The sequence below is a fragment of the Zootoca vivipara genome, chromosome 7 (assembly GCF_963506605.1).
Source record: "Zootoca vivipara chromosome 7, rZooViv1.1, whole genome shotgun sequence".
Classification (NCBI taxonomy): domain Eukaryota; kingdom Metazoa; phylum Chordata; class Lepidosauria; order Squamata; family Lacertidae; genus Zootoca; species Zootoca vivipara.
The window spans coordinates 67,261,419-67,287,715 of record NC_083282.1 but is presented as its reverse complement, the minus strand read 5'-3'; the positions used below and the strand labels follow the sequence as shown (position 1 = coordinate 67,287,715).

The following is a 26,297-nucleotide window of genomic DNA, read 5'->3' as shown; positions in this document are numbered from 1 at the left end:
TGGCTCACCACAGTAGTACTGTACACTGTCTCGGTTTCTACCTTACTATCATGTTAAACAACTGCACAAAATGCATGAATACTGGTATCCAATCTACATTATTTAAATTCTCCTCTGAGCATGTGTGTGTGTGTGTGTGTGTGTGTGTGAGAGAGAGAGAGAGAGAGAGAGAGAGAGAGAGAGAGAGAGAGAGAGAGAGAGAGAGAGAGAGAGAAAGAAAGAAAGAAAGAAAGAAAGAAAGAAAGAAAGAAAGAAAGAAAGAAAGAAAGAAAGAAAGAAAGAAAGTGATTAGGGTGACGAATGACACCCTGCCAACTTTATTAGACACAATAGATCTCTCACTCATCTCCGGGGTCAAATGGCCATGGCCGTTTGATCACATGTCAAGTTTCATTAATACTGATGCTCCTGTTGGGGATTGCATTACATTTTGTATTTGACTCATTGTGAGGGTCAAATGCCCTTCTGATTCAATTGAACAACAGGAATTATTTTCATGCAGCAGTTGTGTGCCGCTGTGACTAAGAGTCTGTCAGCATTTCTATTATGCTATATGCCTTTGGTGTTCACAGGATTATTTCTCAGTTCAGACAGACTGTTGTTGGCGACTGAGCTAGACATTTATAGTCCAGAACCACACATTTTAAAATAATTCCAGTGGAAATGGAAGATTTGTTGTCTTGCAGCCTGGTCTTTAAAAGCTTATCAGAGTGTAAATTCTCCTTCTTTCAGTGTAACTTACTTGCAAGGAAATGCCCTTATCAGTTCACAGCCTTCAAATGCACATTTTTCAAATAAAGGTTTCTGTATCATCAGCTAATGTATCATACTGTCTACAAGGAGGAATTCAGTTGGCCAGAAAAGGGGTATAGGATATTTCAGAAAGCTAGGGCTACTTTCAGCTAAGACATAAAAAGACCTATTCCTACCTGCATCACAATGTGGATGAGAAAAAGCATCCCCAACTTCTATACCAGGAGTCCAAATATTTGTTGGACTAAAATTCCCATCACCCCAACCCTGGCTATGGTGGCTGAGGCTGATGGGAGTTGTAGTCTAACAACATCTGGAGGGCATCACATTAGCTCTTGTTCTATACCAGGCATCCCCAAACTTCGGCCCTCCAGATGTTTTGGACTACAATTCCCATCATCCCTGACCACTGGTCCTGTTAGCTAGGGATCATGGGAGTTGTAGGCCAAAACATCTGGAGGGCCGCAGTTTGGGGATGCCTGTTCTATACCATGCAATGGTAATGAGGTTTGTATTGGCTACATCACATTTGATCGTGGATGTGCAGCTGACCTCAATGCCTATTGGACACTGTACCATTCTTTATCCAATGCCAGTAGCCACAGGTGCAGCCCTAATTACTATATGAAGGCACCTCTCCACCCTCCCCACCATGCCACTGTATGTAGACTCCTGTTTTGCAGACCTATACGCAGAATTATACATGAGTTGATCTCCCCTACCGGATCAGTAATAGAGAACATTTTTTGTATGAAAATCTCAAGTGCAATTTCTGGCATCTCCAGGTAGGGCTGAGAAGACCCCTGTCTCAATTCCTGCAAACCCACTGGCAGTCCAGGTAGACAACTCTGAATGAGATGGTCTTTTTAATTCCAGCCTGCTTCCTGTGCTCCTATGCATCCTATCAGTATTTATATGTTCAATATTTATTTGCTTACCCCCAAGAAAATGGCTTCAAGAATCAAATGATTTCAATCTTGCAGAATTAGCATGAAGTAATGTAACATATATAAGACACAAATTGTGAGGAATAATCAGGGAGTGAGGTGATTTGCCCACTGAACTGTATTAGAAAAACTTAGCTCATCACCGCTAGACATCCAAGCTTGTCAATTTACTTAATTCTCCACCACATCTTTAGCTACATTAGCAGTGGGGAGTGTGCAACATTTTCTGACTAAAAGGAAAGAAAACACACCACATTGATGAACTGCTGGGTAAAGAGTTAGCAATATGTTAAAACCCTCTGGGAAAACTGAGTGATATTCTTGTGTGTGCTATAGAGTCCTAGCTGTCAAGATTATTTACTCCCCTCTCAAATGAGATTTTGAAGATGTGTTCCTGATGTTTTAATGCACTTACGTAGGGTTAGACAAGGTTCAACAAACAACAAATGATATATAGAGTGCTTGTTTTAATACAATGTGTATGTAATTAGCAATGATGTTATGACCAATGCAATAAAAGGTGCTTTGGCAAATAAACAGCAATGTCAAAGTAAATATTAGCAAGACTGCAAACTAATGAGGGTGAGAACAGGAAGCCAAAGCAAATTTTATCATACATTGCTGCTATTACAATAAAAGGAAACACACTTTTATGTGGGCGGGGGGGGGGGGGACAAGTCCTAAGAGATCTAAGCAATATACCTTTTTAAAATGAGATAGTTTCTATTAGAATCAAAAGTAATATTTTAGGCAGTTTAAAGAAGATGAGTCATTCTAATACTTGATTCATATTATTATAATAGTCACCTGCAATTCTATCCTGCTGTTAAGCCACAAAAAGAAAAAGAAAAAGAAAGGCATCCCACAGAGGAGTAAAAAGTTCCCGGTGTTTCAACAGAACTAATGGAGAGACCTTGCAGTTCCATCACTCTCCCTCTCACACATCCTGATGGAATGGCTGCTATAGATCACACTTGCAGCCTAATGCAGCTAGTCTTTTAGCAAAACTTATGGGGATGCCCTGCAGTCCTATCTCTCCCTCCCCTATAGCTGATTGGAATGACTGCTGATATGTGACTGGAGGAGGAAAATTTGGAACAACTCATAGCTACTTTGCATCTACTGGTTTGCAACCCAACCTAGCAACCTTGCTGCTGATCTCACATATGAATTAGCTCTTAGAACAGTTATTGAAGCACCAAAACCAGAGATTCCACTGTGCCTCAGCACCGTGGGCAGGCATATCAAATATTTCTCCCCTTATATTTGTGTTGGTATGGTTAATATTGCTGCACTGCAAGGTAAAGAAAGTCTATTCGCACAAACAACTTGCCAGTTGTGTTTCAAGCAGCAACCAGGCTATTAATCAGACTTAACAGTCTAAAGCTAGGGAATATAAGACTGCGTTGTTTTAGTGTGGGGCCTTGTTCTTCTTTTTATACATTATGATGTCTTTTTAGCTGATTACTTTGTGTTTACTCCACTTGTTTTCCAACTTGGGGTGGGGGGAGTGGGATATAATATAAACTTAAACAATAAACTAATTAAGTTCAGCCACACACACTCTTATGTCCACATAGCTTGTCCATTGAATGCTGGTGCATGGATTCATGTAACTGTGTGTTGGCTTCTGTCAGTCTTGTCTCCTGAGCCCATGCACAAGCATTCAGTGGACATCACAAATGATCAGATTGCAAACTTAGAATAAATGCCTTGGGAACTTCTTTGTGGAATACTTATTTCTACCTGATTTCTACCACAGCATCTCTTCATAAGCATTAATGTTCACCCACAAATTCAAAACAGTTCTGTTAATCATGTCAAGTGGGACGTGCAACAAAATGTTGTGGCCTGGAGTGCTCCTGCTCCAGGTTTCAGCCGGTCAGCATTTCGCCTAGGAAATGCCCCCATGCCCCCATTGATTCCAGCCCCTCCACAGAGAGCATTCTGTGGCTACTGAGCAGCCCAAGTCCTCACTGGAATGTTTTAGCCACCCATCCACTTTGGATTTCCCAGACCTACTAATACAGGCTTCCTCAAACTTGGCCCTCCAGATGTTTTGAGACTACAATTCCCATCATCCCTAACCATTGGTCATGCTAGCTAGGGATCATGGGAGCTGTAGGTCAAAAACATCTGGAGGGCCGAGTTTGAGGAAGCCTGTACTAATACCTTCCTTCTTATACATGGAAGGTGCTGCTTATTGTTGTTGTTGTTTTTAAGTAAAAAGAGGTGTTAAAAGGAGGAAGTTCAAATCTTAGTTACCGGTATTGTTTATTTTTTTAAATAAACATCTTGGGTTGCACAAGAGTGTACAGCTTCTTCAGATTCCCCCCCCCCCTCAATTTGAAATAAATCTTCATACAGTAATACTACAAGCTTTCCAAACAGAGGAGAACAGATTTTCACTTCCCCAAGGCATCTACAGACTGAGCAGAAGAGATTAATGAAGAACAGAATCACGTTTTATCTTGGGGAAAAGCAGGCATATTGTAACTATATCGTATGTTAGCTACATCAAGCATTCTTGCATGGTGTACATGTCGTATAGAATTGCTGTATTCCTTTCTCCCTTGTTATCATTTTCTGCTTGCATATATTAAAAATAAATTTATGTACCCCCCACATATATTATCATTTTACTACCCTTGTAATTTTTTTAGGCAGTTAACATTTCCCTATTTCAATTCTTTGTTGTTGTACTTACTATAAAGCACTAATAAGCACAGTCATTCCTACCTATAGCACAGAGAGGAAGAGATAGAGGGCAATTATGGAAGAGAAAGAAGCAATGCACAACCTCACTAACAGCAATGGTTAGCAAACAAATGGTAGAGTACCACATGTGGCAGCCTCAAAGCCAATTGCCGAGTACTGCACAATGATGTGGACAACTGGCAGACACCAAACCTGAATCAACAGCTAATGCCTGTAGCCACACCTAAAGTGGCTAACCCTGCGGTAAAACCATCTACAGCACATAAAGCCCTCCTCAAGGACTGGAGGGAGGGAAAATCCGGGGAAGCCTGCGAGACTTTTTAAGGAGCACTTTTCCCATCCGATATTTGTCCTATCCATGTCAAAGGCCTTATGAGATGCAGAAGAGCAGGATGCAACAGTGTGGTACAGAAAGCAAAGACCCTCAGAGCAGGGCTTTTATGGTGGGTGCCCCACAGAGATATGTCGAGATATGACTGGCGCCCACTATCAGCACTTCCTAGAAACAGCTGCAGACATTTTTGCTCTGACAGGATTTCCCAGCTGGATAAATGTGCCTTTTCCACAAATGTCTATTTTATTTAGCTTTAGTTTTGTTTCAAATGCATCTTCTGGATTGCGTATTTTTAACTGGGTTTCCCACCCCATTTCACCGAGATAATTTCCTGTATTTAATGAGATCATTGTGTAGAAGATGGTTATTACTGTAATATTACTATTATTACCCCCAGTAAGAGAACTCAGGAAAAAAATAATTTCTAATGCATAATGCTCATATCCATTACAGTTTTGGTCCACAAGAAATCCTGGGCACAACTGCTATTAACTGAAAGGTGAGGCAAGGGAGTTGAGAAGATGCTTCTCTCCTTTCTTAATGTGGCAATGTACTGTAAGCAAAAAGCAGAAATGGAGGGAAATCCGCACAAAGTCCCTTGTTGTATGTGTCCATTGCTTCCCCATGCACAACAAAGCCTTCAGCTTAAGACAAGCTCCTACCTATAAAAATAATGGAAGCATAGATGACACAAATAAAAAGATCTAGTTCATTCAAAGAATAGGCTACGTACCATCTGTAATTATCCATGGAAAAATTATCAGATTAGATTTATTTGAATTAATAATACAAATAATGGAGGTGACCTTCATAAAAATCATACCTTCTAAGAAAAATGCTAGGAGAGACAATTTTTTATAGCTTCTGCACCAGTAACAAACATTAGAAAATGAGTATATTGAAGATAAATTTTATTTTTCAACATTTCCCAATTATAATACCCAACAGTGCACTATGATATGGCAAAGACTATTAATGAATTGTATTTCAGATTTTGAAAAACAAAACAAAAACACTGCCAACCAGAATAAAACTTAGTTTATCACAAGTTCATGAGGATTCTTGGCTGTGTGAACATCAAGTGGTACCATAACTGATAGATCAGTTGACTGATATAAAAAAATTCAAACTTACCCATGTATGGAAAAAGTAGCAATAACATAATGTATCATTTTATGCCCTGTCTTAATAAGTTGATGAACATTAATGACAACTCTGGGTGCAATCCTGCTTGCTCCACGCAGAAGGTGTAAGGCTCTATCATTGCCCTCCATTCCCACATGACAGGAGATGCCCTGGAATTTTACTCATACCTTCAACACAAAGTCACTCTTGTCAGATGTGGGAGCAGGGCCGTGTGTCTGGACCTGGACAGGAGGGGGTGGTTGCTCAGTGCTTTAGTGGGAGGCATGGGCAGGGCTTATGCTTGAAGTGAACACTTCATTCATGACAAAACTCACAGCAGTGATAACTGGACACCCAACCAGAAATCATGATAGAGAAGGGGGAGCTATATTGGACTCTTAACTGAACTCCTTTTGTGCCCTGAGCTCCATGCCCTAGGCAAGTGAGATTGTGTTTTCTTATCATTAATGTGACACTTTATATTTCAAGAAAGTGTAAGAATTCTGGCTTTGAATTTAATGTTAACTTTTAAAAAAATGGCACAGGGATTTTCACATACCTAGGAAGAGCTCTCCATAGACATGTCAATTTAACCAGTAATGATCCTGTTACCTCATAGGAAGAAATTGCTTTTAAAATAAATGATGAAAATGTTGGCCATGTGGAGCCCAGAAGGGTGAATTTTTCCACGTGGCAGATACATTCAAAAGGGGTACAATTTTATTTTATTTTAATGACTGCAGAAAGCATAAAGGAGATGGCAGGGTATACTTTACTCCTAGACCCTTTAATTTACCTTCCCAATTACATTAAGAAAAATATTGCTAAAGAGGATAAAGAATTAATTCTCAGTAGGGCCGTCACAGCACGAACAATTTTGGTCCAATATTGGAAGTCTCAGAAGTGCCTGTCTGAGGCAGAATGGCTATCCAAATTATGTTATACTGCTGTGCTGGCTAAATTAGGATCTTAATCAAGGGGTAGAGAACAAGGCAGAATACAAGACACTTGGACTGTATTTCTTTACTTATGAAGGGAATAGAATAGGTGTCCAGAAAGGATTTTTAAAAAAGTTTCATTAATTTAGAATATTAGCATTATTCCTAAATGCATATATTTTCTGGAGCTTTTAGAAATAATAAATTATTATATCCATCATTGGGTGTTTCTTTTAGATGCTGCATATTTCCTTCTGTCTTTGGACACGTAGGAGGGTTGCTTGTTGCTATGTTTTGCTTCTTAAGTTTTTTTGCTGCTGTTCTATTGGGTCTATTCAATGAAGGTCTACCAGGCTTGAGTGTTGAGCATGCTGCTTTATGGGAGTGAGTCTTGGACAACTTACACCCATCAGGAGTGATGCCTCAATGCCTTCCACAAGTGCTGCATCAGAAAGATTTTGGGCATCACATGGCAGGATAGAGTCTCAAGCAAAGGTGTGCTCTCCCAAGCCCACATTCCCAGCAGGTTCGCACTCCTGTCTCAGCAACATCTACACTGGTTTTGTCATGTCTACTGAATGGAAGATGGCAGGATCCCCAAGTATGTGCTCTATGGGGAACTAGCTTCAGGCACCAGGCCCATTGACAGACCAACTATTTGCAGATGTTTGCAAATGAGACATGGAGACTGGCAACATTAACTGTACCATGTGGGAATCCCTTGCAGATGACCACAGCCCCGGAAGTCAAGTTGTGTTCCCCAGCAGTGACAAAAGGAGTAATGACCACTGGGAGGAGCACAGAAAGAAGATACACCACAGTACACCAGCATCAGCACAACCAGACACTTTCATCTGCCCCAGCTGCAACAAAACATGTCTCTTCTGTATTGGTCTCTACAGCCCCAGCAGGAGCTTTAACTCTCTAGTGGTTTGATTTCACGCCTGAAGGAGCACTCTTCCCTTATCTCCCAAAACAGATGGATGTCAGCAACTATAGAATTGTGTATGCTTCTTCTTCTAATGTAAATCATCTAGACAGCTTGTACATAATTCTACCTTTAAAAAAAATACTGCAGTTCGGTCAGTAAAAATGATAATTTTAGAATTAGTCTAGCCTAGCCTAGCCTTCTCCTGCTTTGCATGCACAGGGAATGTTTTATACTGAATATCATTTGGTCCTGCTTTTTCTGATTGTTCGAATAAGCTCAGTATGCATAACGTCCTTATACAGTTTGGTCAGTAGGTGGCACTGGTCTTACCTAGTTTCCTGACCCATAGTTTAAACAAACCACAGTTCCCAGGTTTTGACACCATGGGGATTGGAGAACTGTGGTTCATTCAGAATCAGAATAGAAAGTTTCTGATCTCTTTCTAACCGGCAAAATGAAAAGAGTGACAGTGGACCACATGAGCCTTAAATTCGCATTTACACAGTGGGAAATTTCGGTAGCTTTTCTGCTGACAGAATGTAAGGCAGATGGCCTTAGCTTTTTTTTAAAGGAGTCTGTAGAATTAAACACAAGCCTTAATTTCTCCAAAGGGAAGAAATTACCCTGGGATTTAGGTGGAAAAGCCAGCAGGCTGCTCCTACTGCTCATGAGCATATTCCACCTGTGGGGGTTGCCTCACTTTGCCAAATGGTAGAGCCAGCCCTGGCCTAGAGTCCAGATGAGACCTTAGTTTGAGCCCTCTGTATTATTGCCACCAGGTAAATTTAAAGAGACAGAGAAAAAGAAGAGGGTAAGGGTAGAATGGCAGTCCTGCAAGTGTGTGTTTCTTTAAGGGTGGGGAATGCGGGTTCTCTATCATAGAGAGCACAATTTGCGGCGGGGGCTAGCAAACCACTCCTGAGTCAAAGGTGGGGGCATGAGTGGCCACCGTCCGATTGGATCTGGGCTGTTATTGGGCAAATTAGTATGTTGCAAGTGGTAAGTCCAACCCCTGGGGTATAAAAGGCTAAATGCTTGGTTTCTCTTTCTCTTTGGCTGCGTTTCGGATCCCTACCCTCCCTCCACTGTTTTTAGGCCTCTGTGTTGACATTGCTGTGCCTCTCAAGGGGTCGTCTGTATTCAGGGGCCTGGTAGGAATTATTTTCCATTCGGCTGATTGGCTGGTGCCATCTGGTTTTTTGCCTACTGCATAGCAAATAGTCACAACTTGTAAGGTTGGCGGTTAGGCATTGGTTATTTTGGTTGTATTAAAGGGTCTTATTGATTCTGTTGTCCCCAAGTTAATGCCTGCGTGGTGGGGGAAATCCTGGTCAGGAATACAGGGGCTCTATGCTGTGTCCGTAACCCCAGGTCGGAAGAAGAAGAAGAAGAAGAGTTTGGATTTGATATCCCGCTTTATCACTACCCGAAGGAGTCTCAAAGTGGCTAACAATCTCCTTTCCCCTCCTCCCCCACAACAGACACCCTGTGAGGTGGGTGGGGCTGAGAGACTTCAAAGAAGTGTGACTAACCCAAGGTCACCCAGCAGCTGCATGTGGAGGAGTGGAGACGCGAACCCGGTCCCCCAGATTACGAGTCTAACGCTCTTAACCACTACACCACACGGGCTCTGGGGCCAGGATGGTATATTGAGGCCCCTGGGAGCCTGAAGGGAGAGGGAAGAGTTCATGCACCCAGGTCCCCGTCTCTCCCTGTAGGATTTCCCTGTGTTGACAAGGCAAGTTATTATTTCTGTCCTTAGGTGACAGTTGAGAACCAATGCCTACGCAACCACTCACATGTTTTGTATTCAATAAAAGTTGTGGCCAAAATTCATGCCAAAAACCATTAAACAAAAATTCTGTCTATGTGGTGAGTTATTTGAGGGGACCTCCACACGCAAAGATAGTTTAAGCAGTTATGAGCCAGGCTTAGGCACCAAAGGAGTCAAGGCCGAATTTATAATAGGCCCATTTAAACAAATTTACTGTTCAAATCCCTTGGAAAACCAAGCTCACCCCCATCACTAGTTGTGCTTTCTGGGTTAGTTTAGTTGAACACTGTAAGCCCAGTCTTTGTGCCTCAACAATGGTACCAAACGGTAACAAAATCAACAATAGCAGCAGCAGCAATATAAAGCTGGTTGAACAAGCTCACAAAGTAAACATCATTTTAAAAAAATACAGCAGCAACAAAACAACCAAGTGGAGACCAAATTAAAACCAGCATCTTACAAGCAAAACCTCAAAGGAAAGCAGCCTTTCACTTTCCATTGGAAAGTGCCAAATTTGTATACTGGTTACAGGTAGGTAGCCGTGTTGGTCTGGATCGAAGTAAAATAAAAAAATTCCTTCAGTAGCACCTTAAAGACCAACTAAGTTTTTATTTTGGTATCCAAAATAAAAACTTAGTTGGTCTTTAAGGTGCTACTGAAGGAATTTTTTTAAATTTGTATACTGTACAGCATCTTTACATGCTCTGTTATTACAGAAAAATTAAGCGTGGTAAATACTTAATAATAATCACAAAACCATAAAAAAGCAGCAGACAATTTCAGCATCAGAGAATAAAACAGCATACAGACTGTCACTGAAAATATACAAGAGATCTAAGATTCAGTGGATTCCAAAGCATTGTAAAATAAAACAGTCCTCACATGGGGCCAGCAGCCCCTCTGGGGAGGCATTCAATAACCAGGGCGCAAACCTGGAAAAGTCCCTGTAACATTCAAAAAGTGCATGGGAGCACCCACCATGGGGAAAAGAGCATACTGTTTCCTGTATCAGGAGACCATTCAGCAGAAAGCTGTGCAGATGCAGCCATGAGAACAAGTGCAAAACACTGTTTCAACATTTACAGCAATATATAATCACATCATTTGTGTTGTGTTATTTTCCCGGCCTTATACTGACTCGGGATCTTTAGTGCTATACAGATACGAAAAGGAAGAGGCAATGGCTTCTGTGATGGGCTGGTGTGAAATCATTTTATAATCATAGAACTCATGAGCCCAAACAGCCAAAAAAAGCCATTGGTAACAGCCCTGATAGGACTGCAACCTTTAAGTAAAAAGGTCCTTTACCCAGCATTTTTTAGTCTTGGATTCTGATACTCATGGGCAAGATAAACATATATTTCATAAAGTTGAAGAGGAGATATGGATATAAATTGCATTTCCATCTTTAAAATTACATTAGTGGTGAATGGGGAAGAATCATGTCCTTGTATATATAAATTTTAAAAGTGGTCGTTTACACGTGTGAGTGCATGCGTGCTCTTTGTATCCAAGGTGCAACACCTGAATTTTGTGCAAAAATTATTGCATTGTAAGTAGTGATCCCAAACTGCCACATGGAATACCACCACACTGGTTATTTGAATCCCTTTATAGTTTTCTTTTGTCTCTCTTGCTTCTCCATATTATATTCTGCATGGCTAGATGAGTCATCCTGACCGTTGGACTGGGATTCTTTGACCTTTCTTCATGCATTAGTATGTAAAATTATTGCTTACGTTTCCCCAACAAAGAATACTCTGAGCATCTAGCTGCTTTCATTATTCATGCTCTATTAATAATACACTTTGAGTTTCATTCAGAGGTGTACTAGGAAACTTCTGTTCCCAGTGACCTAAGCAGTTTCAGTTCAGATGCTAATGAACTTCTTTTATTTGGCCTGACCTTGATAAGCAACAAAACAAAGAGTTGACTAGCTGTACCAAGCCTGGTGTTTAGACATTGTAGTTTTTCAGTATTTCTCTAGATCAGATCTTTTGTGTGAAGACAAAATAGAATTCCTACAAAAGAAACATGGAAATGCGCACCAATTTTTAGGAATAATTATCTCAGCATATTCTTTCACCCTCATACCCAACACCAACTCCACTTGAGCAACCATGTGCTTAAAAATAAGCTTTAAAAGGCTAGCCTGTCTGCTGAGGGCAGATACTTTGGCAATCACTTGTAGCCAAGTAAGATTGTCTTCCATGAACAGTCTTTACAGTGAGTCCGTAAGTGACTGTGGAGTCCAATTCTGGATCCATACATCCTTCCACAGTGGGGACATAGGTTTCTGGACGGGAGTTGATCATGGTGAGGGTTTGCCAAATGTGCCTACCTCTTAGCATGTTTCTCCCTTTCGTCCTGAGTTCAAGCATGTTCAAAGTCCATGACACCTTTGGTAAAGGCTGTTCTCCGATTGGAGTGGTCGCAGGCCAGTGTTTCCCAATTGTCGGTGTTTATGCTATATTTTTTTAGATTTTCCTTGGGAGAGTCTTTAAAACTTTTTTGTTGACCACCAGCAGTACACTTTCCATTTTTAAGTTCAGAATAGAGTGGTTGCTTTGGAAGTCAATAATCAGGCATCCGAACAACATGACCAGTCCAATGAAGTTGATGTTGAAGAATCATTGCTTCATACACCCAAACTGAAGTAAATGGGATTGTGCCCATGTTTAAAGCATAGTATGTAGCTGGAGGAATTGACCTAGTGGTAGATATCTTTGTATCCTTTGGATACATGAAAAACCTATGTAGCTACCACTTTTTCCTTTTCCATTTGTGCTTTCAAAAGATGAATCTGTAAACATGCTTCCCTCTGCTCTGCTGTTTGTTTATTTTGCTTTTATTGTGTTTTTCATGTTTCATTACACTAGGATCTTTTATGATCTGAATGTTTCTCATGTGTATTGTGAACCGTTTTGGAAATTTACATGGAAAAGTGGTATTAAAAAATACCACAAATAGGTAAATGAAACCATGAGGACAAACAACATTAGCAACCCTCTTTTTCATAGTGTGGGGAAGGCTACTAAATTGATCCCTTCTGTACCCTTGCCTGAGTTTGCAGACTGTAAGTCAGAAGAGATGCTACCTCTTTATCTGGGAGTAGGCACCACTGAATTCAGTAAAACTTACTTCCGAGTAGACATGCTTAGGATTATGTGGTAAGGAAGGAGATCTGCACATACACAGGCAAAGGAGTGACAGGGGCAAAAGCTGCTAATAATTTGGCTTATAGGTGTTAGAAGTTTCTAGCTTCACCTGAAAATACTGAGTTTTCCTTCAAGTCCTTTCCCTGTTGTTTTTATTTAGACTGTGAATCTGTGACTACTTTGCTGTTTACTTTTATCTACATACAGTGCCCCTGTCATTTAGGCATTTTGACAAATATTAAACCATTATGATGATAACTCCACAAGTTTGGAAAGAACAGTCAATGATAAAAAAGATTTGAAAAGTACTGGATGTGACACGCCCTGAACAGATGGAAAGTGCTTTTGTCCTTTAACTTGCTTGACTGCTATGCCTAGGGCTCCCTTATGCACACATAACTGACGTTAGGTAGGAAAAAAATGTTTTGTATAACCAAGGTAATGGGGATTTTATTGAATGCACTAATCATTAACTTAGGGAATGTGGAATGCAGGTTTTTGTTTTGAACACTTTATTATGGTGTTATGACTTTACAATTAATAGTTAACTTTGTCACTTTGTTTCTTGCCCTTTGAAAAATTAAAAGCTTTTCTTCTGGCAGCAACTGGAGTTTATCCAATCTCTAGAAACTTCTGACTGGATATATGTCTCACTTCACCATATCTGACAAGCTCACATATTGTACCTCTGAAGGTGAGCACTCGTTTTTCTTCTTGTCTTTGGTTTAACATTACTTTTACATCATGGTCAATCTCTGATCTACATGTGAAGCAAACACTTCACTTAAGAATTCAGATATATGGCCAAGACAAGATGCCTGCCAGAGTAGTCAAGAACATATTGCAACCTTGCCCCAGAATGCAGATATCAGCATCCAAGAAAGAAAGATTACAACAGTCTTTGCCTAGATATAAATCCTTTGTGCAGGATTATACTCTGCAATGTTTATTGCTGTGCATGTCTGTGACACAGACTGATAACTTACAATATGCACTGAGTACTACATTATGCGGAATGCAGTTTGTAGTCTTTTCTCAAACCTCTGGTGGAGCAATCAAATTTACTGAAGACAGTGAAGCACGGTTGCAACGATCTGCTGCCTATTTACTCAGCTAAGCCAGATGCATAGGAACATAGGCTGGTGCTGCGTAAAAGAAAACCAATCATAGGATTGGAAAGCACTTCAAAGGTCATCTAGGGATGCAGGAAGCTGCCTTACACAAGCTCAGTATTGCATACACTGGCAGGGGCTCTCCGGGGTTTCAGAAAGGGGACAATCACATCCCTACCTGAATTGTACCTGAGACTTTCTGCATGCAAAGCAGATGTTCTACTACCGAGCTATGGCCCTCTCCCATCACAAATGTATCTGGGCCTGATTCCAGTACCCTTGAATAACTTTTGCAGGAGGGGGGTCTGAGGAACTGAGACATATAGCAGTGAGGAGAAATGAAGTTTGTGGCCTAATGAACAAAACAAAAACTGAAAAATCACTGGGAGTTCTCAAAGGATTCAAATGTGGAATTGCTCATCTTCTCACAAAAATACGTTACTTGCCCCTCAAAGCAGCCTCCATATCTGATGGCTGGAAAGTTACCTATTGTTTTAAAAGGGGTGAGGGTTCAGGGCAGATCCTGGCAATTGCAGGCCGGTTAGATTAACGTCCGTCCTGGGAAGACTGGTGTAAAGTATTGTCAAAGATAAAATAGCCAAGCATGTAGAGAAGAACAAGCTGGGGGTCATCCGCCAAAGGTGAATGTTGGGAGATTCGGGACAAACAAAAGGAAGGAATTCTTCACACAAAACAAACTGTGGAAGCTTCTACCACAAGATGTCGTGGTGCCTGCCAACCTGTACAGCTTTAAAATGGGATGGCAAATAAGGCTACCGCTGGCTTCTGGTAGCCGCTTGGCTAAATGTTGCCAAGTAATACTAGCCATTGTTGGGGGGAGGCTGGGACAGCAGGAGAGGCTAATTCACTCATGTCCTGCTTGGGGCATCAGAGAGCTATCTCATTGGCCACTGTGGGGAAGAATGTTGGACTATACAGGCATCTGGTCTGATCCAGCAGAGCTGCTCTTATGTTCTTAGTAAGGTGCCACAAGGCAAAAAGAGCATTACAAATAAGTGCAATGAAAATGATGTCAAGCAAGCAGACAGGTCTCAAATCGTGAATCCTCATTTGATATGAATTTCAAAGCCAACCCTGTGTGAGAGTTCAAATGTATAACATGAGAAGTATGAGTGTGCCTTTCCTCCAGTATGCGCTGGCTTTTCATAGGGTAGTAAAGGTTAAAAATGAAACGAGTCTTCCTCTATAAACGCTGTTCTGAAATGGTAGAAAACCTTGCACATCCTTTGCAGATATTTACGGGGAAGGTGACATCTGAGATGCTACTTGACACCGCTGCACAACTCTGCACTACTACACCGTGTCCTTAGTAATGCAGAAGCAATTTAATTACAACTAATATAGGACAGCACACAAGCAAATAATGAGTGTTGTTTGATACCCTGCATATACACACAGCCCACAAAGATTGTTACGTTTTACCTGATTTGCTGAGAGGAACTCCTGGTTATTGTCATTCATTCCCATATACATGTTCTCTCCGTCAAACTGGAAAGACAGAAGAAACCAGTGGTTATCACTGTAGCCAGGAGAGCTAGGTTCTGCTGCTATTTTAGGTGTTTTCAAAGCACTTTCATTCCAAGAAATGTTCCATTTCGCCTGAAAAGGGTGAGCTCATACTGATTCTCCTGCCCAAAGCAAATTGGGTTGTATACACCAACTTTCCCATGGATGCTCTTTGTTAACATTGACAAGGACATGGCCCCATACATTATGCACCTATAGAGGGGCATCCTGAGATTGCATGTCCTCTGCTTCCAGTGTAATCAAGGCTCAGTTTGCACCTACTGAATGAGACTCCTAAGAAATAAAAAATAAGACACACTAGAAGTAGTTCTATAAATCCCACTGTCAGAAAAACCGAGTACTCCACCCCCTTTAACACCCATGAGGATTTGGGGTGATGGTCAAGGAAGCTTTCCTCAGAGTAGACCCATTGAAATTAATTAACATAACTGAGGTCCACAAATTTCAATAGGTCTACTCTGCATGATTTTACACCCTTGGATTTTACACCCAAGGATGCACACTGTCCCCTCCCCACAAGTTGTACCTGACATTGTGAGGTACTGTAGTTTGATTTTGCTCTTCTCCCTCCCCCCCCCCCACTGCTGCTCTGGGTCCCTGGAAACCTGAACCTTTAAGGATTCTACTTAAACAAGGGTGTTCCTGCCGCCTTCGTTTTGTCTGCTCTATTCTATTGGATTGCAAAAGGGGTTCATTCAACCCAGGGAGAGTTAGAGGCACCGTCTCTCCCATCTAACTTGATTATAGGTTATACCTGTATCTTAGAGTGTGTTCATATTATTGCTTTTGAGTACAGTGAAATTGTTGTCTTCTGCTGTGTTTCACAGCTTCCCCCCCTTCCCAGCTGCTCACATCAGCACAGCTTCAATTCTTTTATGTCTGTGCACACACCAAGGGATGTTGAGGGGTGGGGGTGTTTCACACCTTCGCTAGAGCTGGATTAGGAAAAGCTTTAGAGCTCCAATCAATGTGAAGCTGGTTTGCGAAAACAACGCAAAATAAAGGATACAGATGCATTTTAGAAATTATAATGTGAACATGGATGAAAAACCAACACTGGAAATGCAATGAGTGAACAGTAAATGGGAATGTGAACACTTCCTTGGTCTCCTCTATACAACTTGTTTTCTGACTTCTAAAGATGTTATCCATGCCACTTGAAGAATGACACTATTTACATCTTGGAGTGTGTGTGTGTGTGTGTGTGTGTGTGTGTGTGTGGCAAGTTTTTTGCTTGCCAATCCTTCCCTGCTACTTGATACTTTGGGTTATCCTCCAACCAATACCTCTTGCAAAGTCAATTGGAAACAGAAGCAGCAGGCTTCCAACAGAAAACTGATCTTACAATTAACAAGAGTCCCTGCCCAAGACACAAAGTCTCAGGTGACCCTTGCCTCCTGAATGAAGGAAAGACGCTTTAGCATCTAAGGCTTTCTCAATCTAGCAGCTGATACTCAAAAAGCTCTACTACAGGCACAAGATGCTGGATGTAAACCCTTGTAATTATACAAGCCATATTGGATTATTTCTTATAAATTATACTTTCTGCATTAATTACCGTATTAAAAAAACATGTTAACCTAAAAGGAAGTGTGACAAAGATTAACCTGTGCTCCAATTTTTTTCCCCTGCTCACCTTTACTTATTTCCTTTGTCTCCCTCCTTTATTCTGCATCTTATCAGCATGAATCTGTCAAAACTGCTCGAGTGAAATCTTACTCATCTGTATTGCTATGGGGCAACATAGCAAAAATTATGCACAGGTGTTGAAATATCACGTAAGAGTGCTTTGAACCGCAAAGATGGAGAACCTGAAGCGAATCACCAAACTTGTTCTGATTTCTTTCTCTGATGCACGTTCTTACAGGGAAGGCCCTAAACTTACCTTCAGAACTGTGCAATGTAACAAAGCTTCTACAGTAAGCTCAAGCCAGAATTAAAGAACCCCTTTCTTGGTTACTTTATCTGAGCACCAGAAAAGGACTGGATGCCATAACACAGCTAGAGGTAGCTGATCTTTTGCATTATTATTCAAATAATCTGGGATTTTGAACAAACAAAAATATAAAAGAGGTCATTGAAACTTTTTTAGTACATCAACATCACTGGTTGAAATCTGTAAATTTCAGGCTTTAAACAGAATACTTCTTCAGGCAATGATTTTGAACAAAGGCTGAAAGGCTGGAGCTATATGCCAGGGGTAGGCAACCAATCGCCTTCTCAATCCAGCCCGTGGACGGTCCGGGAATCAGTGTGTTTTTACATGAGTAGAATGTGTCCTTTTATTTAAAATGCATCTCTGGGTTATTTGTGGGGCCTGCCTGGTGTTTTTACATGAGTAGAATGTGTGCTTTTATTTAAAATGCATCTCTGGGTTATTTGTGGGGCAGAGGAATTCATTCATTCCCCCCCCCCCCCAAAAAATAGTCCGGCCCACCACATGGTCTGAGGGACAGTGGACCGGCCCACGACTGAAAAAGACCCCTGCTATATGCAATGCTGACAAACATGGGATCCTGCAACATGATTGCAGGTGCTGGGTGGTCTTTGCAGGGGAAAATACTTGGCAGAAGTAGGAATGCTTATCTCTTCTACCACATAACACTTCTCTCCAGCCCCCCAGGTACCATTTGCTGGAAATGTTGGGATGCAACCTAGCTTGTAGTAAGTATGGTGGTTTTGCATGGAGAGAATGGAGATAAAGGGAGGAACCTCCAAGATTCCTAGACCGTCTTTCTGAACTAACATGCGCTAAACTGATACTCTTTTGGTTGCTGACCTCATTTCCCCCTTCCCTTCCTTCTCCATTCATCCCACTATGAGAGAGAAGATACCTTGTATGTCTCTACCGAGATGAAAGAATAAGTATGGCTCTTTGACGGGGTGAGCTCCCATTGCTCAGTCCCAGCTCCTGCCAACCTAGCAGTTCGAAAGCACATCAAAGTGCAAGTAGATAAATAGGTACTGCTACAGCGGGAAGATAAATGGCATTTCCGTGTGCTGCTCTGGTTTGCCAGAAGCGGCTTTGTCATGCTGGTCACATGACCTGGAAGCTGTCCACCGGATCCCTCGGCCAATAACGCGAGCTGAGCACTGCAACCCCAGAGTCGGTCACGACTGGACCTAATGGTCAGGGGTCCCTTTACCGTTCCTAAATATGCATTGGGATGCGGGTGGCGCTGTGGTGTAAACCACTGAGCCTAGGGCTTGCCGATCGGAAGGTCGGCGGTTCGAATCCCCACGACGGGATGAGCTCCCATTGTTCGGTCCCTGCTCCTGCCAAACTTGTAGTTAGAAAGCACATCAAAGTGCAAGTAGATAAATAGGTACCGCTCTGGCAGGGAGGTAAATGGTGTTTCTCTGCACTGCTCTGGTTTGCCAAAAGCGGCTTAGTCATGCTGGCCACATGACCCGGAAAAAAAACTGTCTGCGGACAAATGTCGGCTCCCTCAGCCAGTAAAGTGAGATGAGCGCCGCAACCAGAGAGTCATTCACGACTGGACTTAACTATCAGGGGTCCTTTACCTTTTTTAAAAAAAATATATGCATTTCCTTTAATAAATTTAGCTTTCCTGTCTTCCACACAGTGAGACTGCATCCAAGGATAAACAGGTTCCTCCAAGATACTTCAGTGCAAAAGTTCAAACTTCTTCTGATGCATATAAACTGAATATGCAATCAGCTTTCCCATCAGCTTCACTCAGAGCCTGGAAACAAATCTGTTTGGAGTGAGGGGTGGTGGTAGAAGCAACAACAGAAGAAGGGGTTGTAGGAAGGCATTGGCAGGGAAGGGAAGGATAATAATTACCTCCCACCCCATCCCCCTTGATAAACACCCCCAACCATGTTATTTAATAAAATACAGGATTGGGGACCCCTGTTTTACAGCTTCATATGTAGTCGCTACCTAGCAAGGCATTAAATGAAAATAACTGAAGAATTTTAACGACACTGGAGAAAACCAGAAACAATAGCTTTGATAAATAGGCGCATCAATGACACCTTAATTTACAGTACATGTCATAAAATAAAGTGCAAGACTCAAAGACCTGCTCAGTTCCTTTGATGACACAACTACTGTATCATCATGCACTGAATTGAGCTTATGCAAGGACGGCCACCACACTGCACACAAAGAAAGGTAAAGTAATAGTGACCTGGGTGTGACTTAGGGTGTGGAGAGGCTGGCCACAGTCTGTATTGCATCTGTTACACAACATGAAATCAACCCATGCTATGTACACACAGGGTCAGCAATAATCAGGGCAGGATTCCCCTACTCCACCATTCCAAATAAGCACCAGAAAGCTTAGTGTTAAAATGTGTTGTACAAAAATGTACAAGCAATAATGCATATCACTCAGTCACATTTTAATTCTTTTAAAGTAAGAAAGAACAAGAGACAAACTCCCACTCTTCCTCCTCAAAAATATGAAACCTATGGATTTTAGAGTTTTGGCCTACTAGATGAATTGCCCTAATACTGTATGAGTTATGGAGGAACGTGGATCCTTTTAATTACCCTACAAAAAGCCTCTGAACTGATTTGTCTGCAAGCTCCTGTGCTTGTAAATTTCATCCACTTTGGCCAAAAGGGGGGGGGGAGTTATAGCTATTTTAGATTCCCAATTACAGTGAATGGGGAACACACAGCTTCATTTTATACAGAACCATTTAGAACTCAAATTACAGACTGACGCAGATCTCAGGGCTGATGTGCAGCCCTAATATATACACGTGACTTCAATATTACAAGCATGTTCCTATTTTCTTCTGTGAAGCATTAGAAGGTACGCTGTTTCAGATACTGTTGCATCATATCTAGTGTGCCATCATCTCAATAATTTGTAACTACATTAAGCAGTCCAGATTCTAAATCAGTAGAGCTGACTCCCACAATGATGCACCTAGAAAACAAAGGCTGCAGCTTTGAAACCATGATGACAAAACACAATTCAACAGGAGGTGAATTTAGCATTGCGCCAAATATTGCATATCTTCTATTCTAGATGTACACCACTGCAAGCAGGCAGAGTATTAATCTAAATCTCTCATAAAATGCATGCACATTTCTCTATCCATTCAAAACCCATTATTTTCCATCTCCAGGAAGAAGCCTTAATTGTATCAGCTCCATTCTAGAACCAGGCAAGAAACTGAGTTCATCTTCATATCTATGCCTTTTTAAAAGGTGCTATTTCCTTGGAAGCAAATGCAGACTCTCCCGTTATGTAATTCCAATTTGGTAAAACATACTTGTTTTATTGCTTTATATACTATACTTGTCGCCAACTCAGTAACTGTAATGAAGCCTGTCTTGAAAATTACTGCGCTTCTGATTGCCAACCAGTGAGGCTGAAAATCAACCCTCAAAATTCAAGGGAAACTTCAGAACTTCCTTACTGCAGATTAGATTTTTTTTTTTACCCCTCCAGGCAATAAGGGCACAAACAAATTTATTATAAGAATTCCCCTGCCGGGGTATTTTTTTCAATTAAATGTTTGCCATTTATGCTATAGCCAGGTATAGGAGATAAAGAATGTGTGCTGCAGTCTCATTCTCCTTGCACTGCGCAACGAAATTGAAGACAATTGGCTTCATCATTCCACACTTATTTACGGTTGAAACAAAATATTTTAATATTTTCCTTTTGTTAGGATGGTTTTCTCCCAGTTTCGATTAGAAGTATCTCCTCATGCATGTCGAGATACTAATCAGTTTCCAGATATAAGGACATGCATTCATCATACTCTATTTCCGATAAAAAAAAGATCGATCAGATTTATCCTTAATTACCTAAACATCCTGAACAATGGAAACAGTTTTCTTCCTTGTTCTGTTTATTTGAGAGAGAAAATAGCCCGGAACTACTGTCTTAATTATTCTTCTGTCCTCATACAATTGATTCAAAATACATATTTTACTTTGTATGCCCAATAAACAAAGAAGAATTTCAGAGCAGGAAAAGAAAAACAGACATGGGTGGTGTCTAATTCTTGCAAAGTTCTGAAAGATTTTATCTATTCTATTTAAATTGGATATTAACACTACCATCATTTTATTTGTTTGCCGACTTTCCATAGTTAAAACCATGCACAAGGTGTCTTCCAGCATGAAAATTTTCTACATAATTACAAATATGACAAAAGTAGTCATAAACTATTAATAAAACACATTATAAAATACACAGCAAAACTGAACAATTTCCACACAAATCATAAGATCTAAAAATAAAGATTTTTTTTAATTATTCTTTTAAAAAACCTAAAAACTACCCCAACAGAAGAGTCTGTTCAGCAGCCTTGGCTTTTGTAGGTGGAATCAATCAGGTCCCTGCCCTCACAGGCCAGATGTAAAAAGGCATGCAAGGCTGGGAGCAGGTCTCACAGCCAAAATGGTCTATCTATATTAATACTCAGTTGGTTAGAGTGTGGTGCTGATAACACCAAGGTTGGAGGTTCAATCCCCATTTGGGACAGCTGCATATTCCTGCATTGCAGAGGGTTGGACTAGATGATCCTCGGGGTCCCTTCTAACTCTAGAATTCTATGATTCTATATATAATACATATACTGTATATAGTGCATCTATACACACCACCACTAACAACAGCAACAGGAGGAGGAGGAGGAGGTCAACAAGTGGGCATTGTTACTACCAGGGACCAAATTACGTTTTTTAAATGGATAGGAGGATTTTTTTTAAGACATTAATTTGGTTCTTCAACTGGTAATTCCCCCCTTCAGATTATAGGCAAGTTTGTTGAAGAACAGAGTTAGAAATTTTATTTTAATATCCATTCATGAGCAGCGTACCAACTTAAAAAACATCAGGATCTGGTAGTTTCCCTCCTTTTGGCTTATCTACTACCAAATTTCAATTGAATTGGTTCTCTTCATATTATATTACACACACACACACACACACATACCCTGTTTCTTCGAAAATACAGTATATTCCTGCGTATAAGACTACTTTTTAACCCAGGAAAATCTTCTCAAAAGTCAGGGGTCATCTTATACGCCGGGTCGTATTTCTTGATGAAGTGAGTATATCCCAAACTCTATATTTTAACTGGAAAAGTTGGGGGTCGTCTTATACGCCCAGTCATCTTATACGCCGGAATATACGGTAAGACATACACATAAAATAAGCCATAGCAGGATGGTATTATATTCCATTTGTCAGGAATACTTTGATGGTGTTTCCTGCTTGGCAGGGGGTTGGACTGGATGGCCCTTGTGGTCTCTTCCAACTCTGTGATTCTATTTTCTATGATTCCTGTTTGTTCTCTAGCACACTGTTGTTCTGTGTTGTTGTTACTGTTTGCTGGTTACATAGGTTGAAGTAGGGTGGGACTGTGTGAGAAATAACACCACACCTAGGATTAACTGACAACCAGCCTTGGAGGTGTCAAGCTAAATTCAATGGCTTGATGTTTGTTGAGTGTGGTATCTGCAGTGAGCTATGGTGAAAAAAGCAACTAAATGTCTTTAACCTTTTTTTTCAAAGTTCAAATTTAGCAAAATACCACCCTCCATGTTGCTTAGGTAGTAACTACAAAACAGATTCCCATCAATTTGTTTCTTCTTCAGTTTGCAATTTTAGGTCATTTGTTCTAGATAAAAAGCAATGGAACACAGCTTTTTAAAGTTTTTAAAGGTAACATTGACATACTATAAGCACTCTCAAAATGATAAAAAGAAAGCCGTAAGAATTGGGATTTTTTGTTTGTTTGTAAATGATCTTTAAAAAATACAAACATCTGGTCCAGAATCTGAACAGGAAAGCACTGTCAGCAAAGCAGCGAATTTCACAGACATTGCTGGGAAAGCCTGAGAGCAGCCTGGGTGTGTTCCTGGAGTTGGTTTTGCTCCTAAACTGTCTGGTAGCATCTGAGCTCAAAGATGTCTTTGCACAGTTCTGGCAGATGTTGTAGCTATACCAGCCACTGGAGAAAGAAGATCTGGCCACTTTCACACGTCTTGTTCCCAATCAGTATGTTGTTGTTGTTGTTGTTTAGTCGTTTAGTCGGGTCCGACTCTTCGTGACCCCATGGACCATAGCACGCCAGGCACTCCTGTCTTCCACTGCCTCCCGCAGTTTGGTCAAACTCGTGTTCGTAGCTTCGAGAACACTGGACAGTGTTCCCAATCAGTTGATCAGGAGGCAGTGGAAGACAGGAGTGCCTGGCATGCTCTGGTCCATGGGGTCATGAAGAGTCGGACACGACTAAACAACAACAACAACAACAACAACAACGAGAGCTCCTGGGTAGTTAATATTCAATATCCAATGAAAACAAGGGGAGCTTTGCTTGGGTTTGTTTGACAATCTTAAAGTCTTGAGTCTTAACCAATCTTAAAGATTGTATCTACCAGGGATGTACAGGGAATACCCTTTTATTTGTTAATTAAAGCATAATACGTGAATAGCAACACTCTTGTGTCAATACTTATTAAATTTATACTGCCATGAGGGTTGAGATATAATAACACACACCCCTGCTTTTATTATTTATTTATTTATTTATTTGTAAATAAAACTTCTAATTTTATTATTAAAAATTCCCTACATCAGTGGTGTCCAAACATTTTTCAAAGAGGGTCAGATTTGATGAAGTGAAGGGCCGTGAGGGCTGACCAAAGGGCCAACCGAATTTGTTGACCTTTTTTTTAGGATTGAAATTGTTGAGGGTTTTTTTGGATTTTACCCCAGGAAATAAACTGTCACAGAGGCTGGATTAAACTGACCAGTGGACCCCTGAAACAGACTTTGGACATGCCTGTCCTACATGCTTTAAGAATAGAAATACAGTGGTACCTCTAGTTACAAATTTAATTAGTTCTGGAGGTCCGTTCTTAACCTGAAACTGTTCTTAACTAGAGGCGTGCTTTCGCTAATGGGTGCCGCTGTGCTGCCGGCACACAATTTCCGTTCTCATCCTGGGGCAAAGTTCTCAACTCGGGGTAACTCTTCGAGGTTAGCGGAGTTTGTAACCTAAGGCGTTTGTAACCTGAGGCATTTGTAACTCGAGGTACCACTGTAGTTTTCCCTTCATCTTTTTTCTCCTTCCGTCTTAGCTGTAATATTAATCCCTGCGCTAGTTCCTTCCTTGCAAAATTGTACGTCCTTGTGGCAGATCAGAAGTCATATGTACAATCTGCAGGGCTAATACTAAAACAAACACCTCAGAATGCTGCCATGCCTGCTTTGTCAATGCTCATTTCTGTCAAGTCCCAGGGATGTAAAATGTCTTCCTCTGGCCTGCTGCCATCGAAATCTCCTACCCACAGGGCCGCCAGTGTGTTTTCCTAAAAGAATTATTAAGCATCGGTTCCCTTCTGGGAATATATACCACTAAGGTTAGCCTAATCTCTTTTAACTGCAGTTTTCCCATTAAGACCTTTATACAAACTCTTGCCCACAGTGATCCACTTAGCATTATTCATTTGACCACTGAAATGCATGGATTTCCCCTGAGTTGGTAATGTCAAAGAGGGTCAATAGTTCAGCAACAGATTTATTTAAACCCTCAGAAAACTATAGGGAACTAAGTAGCAACAGTTCTATTTCTCACTGCTGCACACACTATGTGACAGGGCTGACCACCGACTTTGTTTTCATCGCTACAGCATGCATTGTTATTTCTCACGCTATTTAGATGGTTACAGAAGCAAAGCTACTGCAAAAGTGATTTGGCGTTTACTAAGGAATGGTTTTCAAGCTGCTGTGAGATTCTGTTTTGAATTTAATGCCACACAACACACCGAAGCCAGTGAGGTAGTTTTCCTTTCAAATGATTATTTCTTTCTACTTTTATTTTATTATTTCAAGGGAGAGAAAGAGGGACAAATTTAAGATGAAAGTGGCAATTCTGACTTTTTGGAAGCAAATGCTTTTGAAACAAACAGGAACTCCTGCTCAGTAAGCAACTTCAGGGAGTGTCAAAGAAGGATGTGTGCTCCTCATCCCAGTCCTTTCAAGTCTAATAACACATGTAGTTCGTGTACATTTGCTTAAAAATAATTCCACTGGACTACAGTCTAAGGGTGCTTTATGGATTGCACTGTTAATCATCAACAATAGTAAGTAATCTGGAGGTGTTGCTGTAGGCCTACATTAAATAATACAGCTACTCCTTAGTGGGCATAATTCATGTAATAATTCACACAGTTTATTCAAGAACTTGCTAAACAGTTCACATCCTTCCCATATAACCCTCAGCTTCAGTAAGAGAAAGTTAGTTTTTAGACTGAAATGGAAGCACATTAATATTTTTCTCTATTTCAAAGTCTAATTACAATTCTTCTCCCTCTCTCCCCACTTTGCCCCTGCCATTTTCTCTTCCCATTATAGCCCTCAAATTGGCCTGCAAATTTTGTTCCTTATTCTGTCCCTCCTACAATCTTTGTCATGGAAATTAGAAACAGAATGTGAAAACACTTCAGAGATCAAACTCCTGAACTAACCCTTTCAGGGCTGAATGTATAAGAAAAAGGAAAGTGTTATAAAGAACAGAGATTACTTTGCAGCCATTTTTTTCGTTCGGCTATACTTTCTATGTGCTTTTTCCTAAAAGACCCCAATAAGCAAAAGCTATAAAGATTTCTATATTTCTCCAAAACCGTGGGATGGGTCCAATAGAATTTCTTCTCTGTTTAACAAAGGTCAATACTTTTTTCTTAAATCGTGGAGATGTACTGCTGCTGCTGCTTCCCTCTTTCCAACTTTCCCCAGTAGTCTATAGATGCCTAAAACCCAGGGATTACTATTCTAGGGCCAATTAAATTACTCTCTACAGGGCAAAAGAGAAAAATCTCAGCCACACATTTTACTTCCCCAAGCATCAGACTGCAGCCACCTTACTGAAGCTAAGCAGATTTGGGTCTTCTTGGTTCAAAGATTGAAGATTCCTGGGAACCCTAAATACACTGCCTTGAATTCATTGATAGAAA

At 40.8% G+C, this 26,297-nt stretch overlaps 1 protein-coding gene across 7 annotated transcripts in view; it reads right to left on the bottom strand.

The window, feature by feature from the left end:
• Window positions 1-26,297, bottom strand: part of TOX2 (TOX high mobility group box family member 2) — a 220,867-nt gene that overhangs the window by 134,217 nt on the left and 60,353 nt on the right. For all 7 annotated transcript variants that reach the window (XM_035123036.2, XM_035123039.2, XM_035123035.2 and 4 more), the window contains exon 2: window positions 15,234-15,299. In XM_035123036.2, coding sequence (XP_034978927.1) covers window positions 15,234-15,299 — 66 coding nt within the window. The remainder of the gene's footprint in view (window positions 1-15,233; window positions 15,300-26,297) is intronic.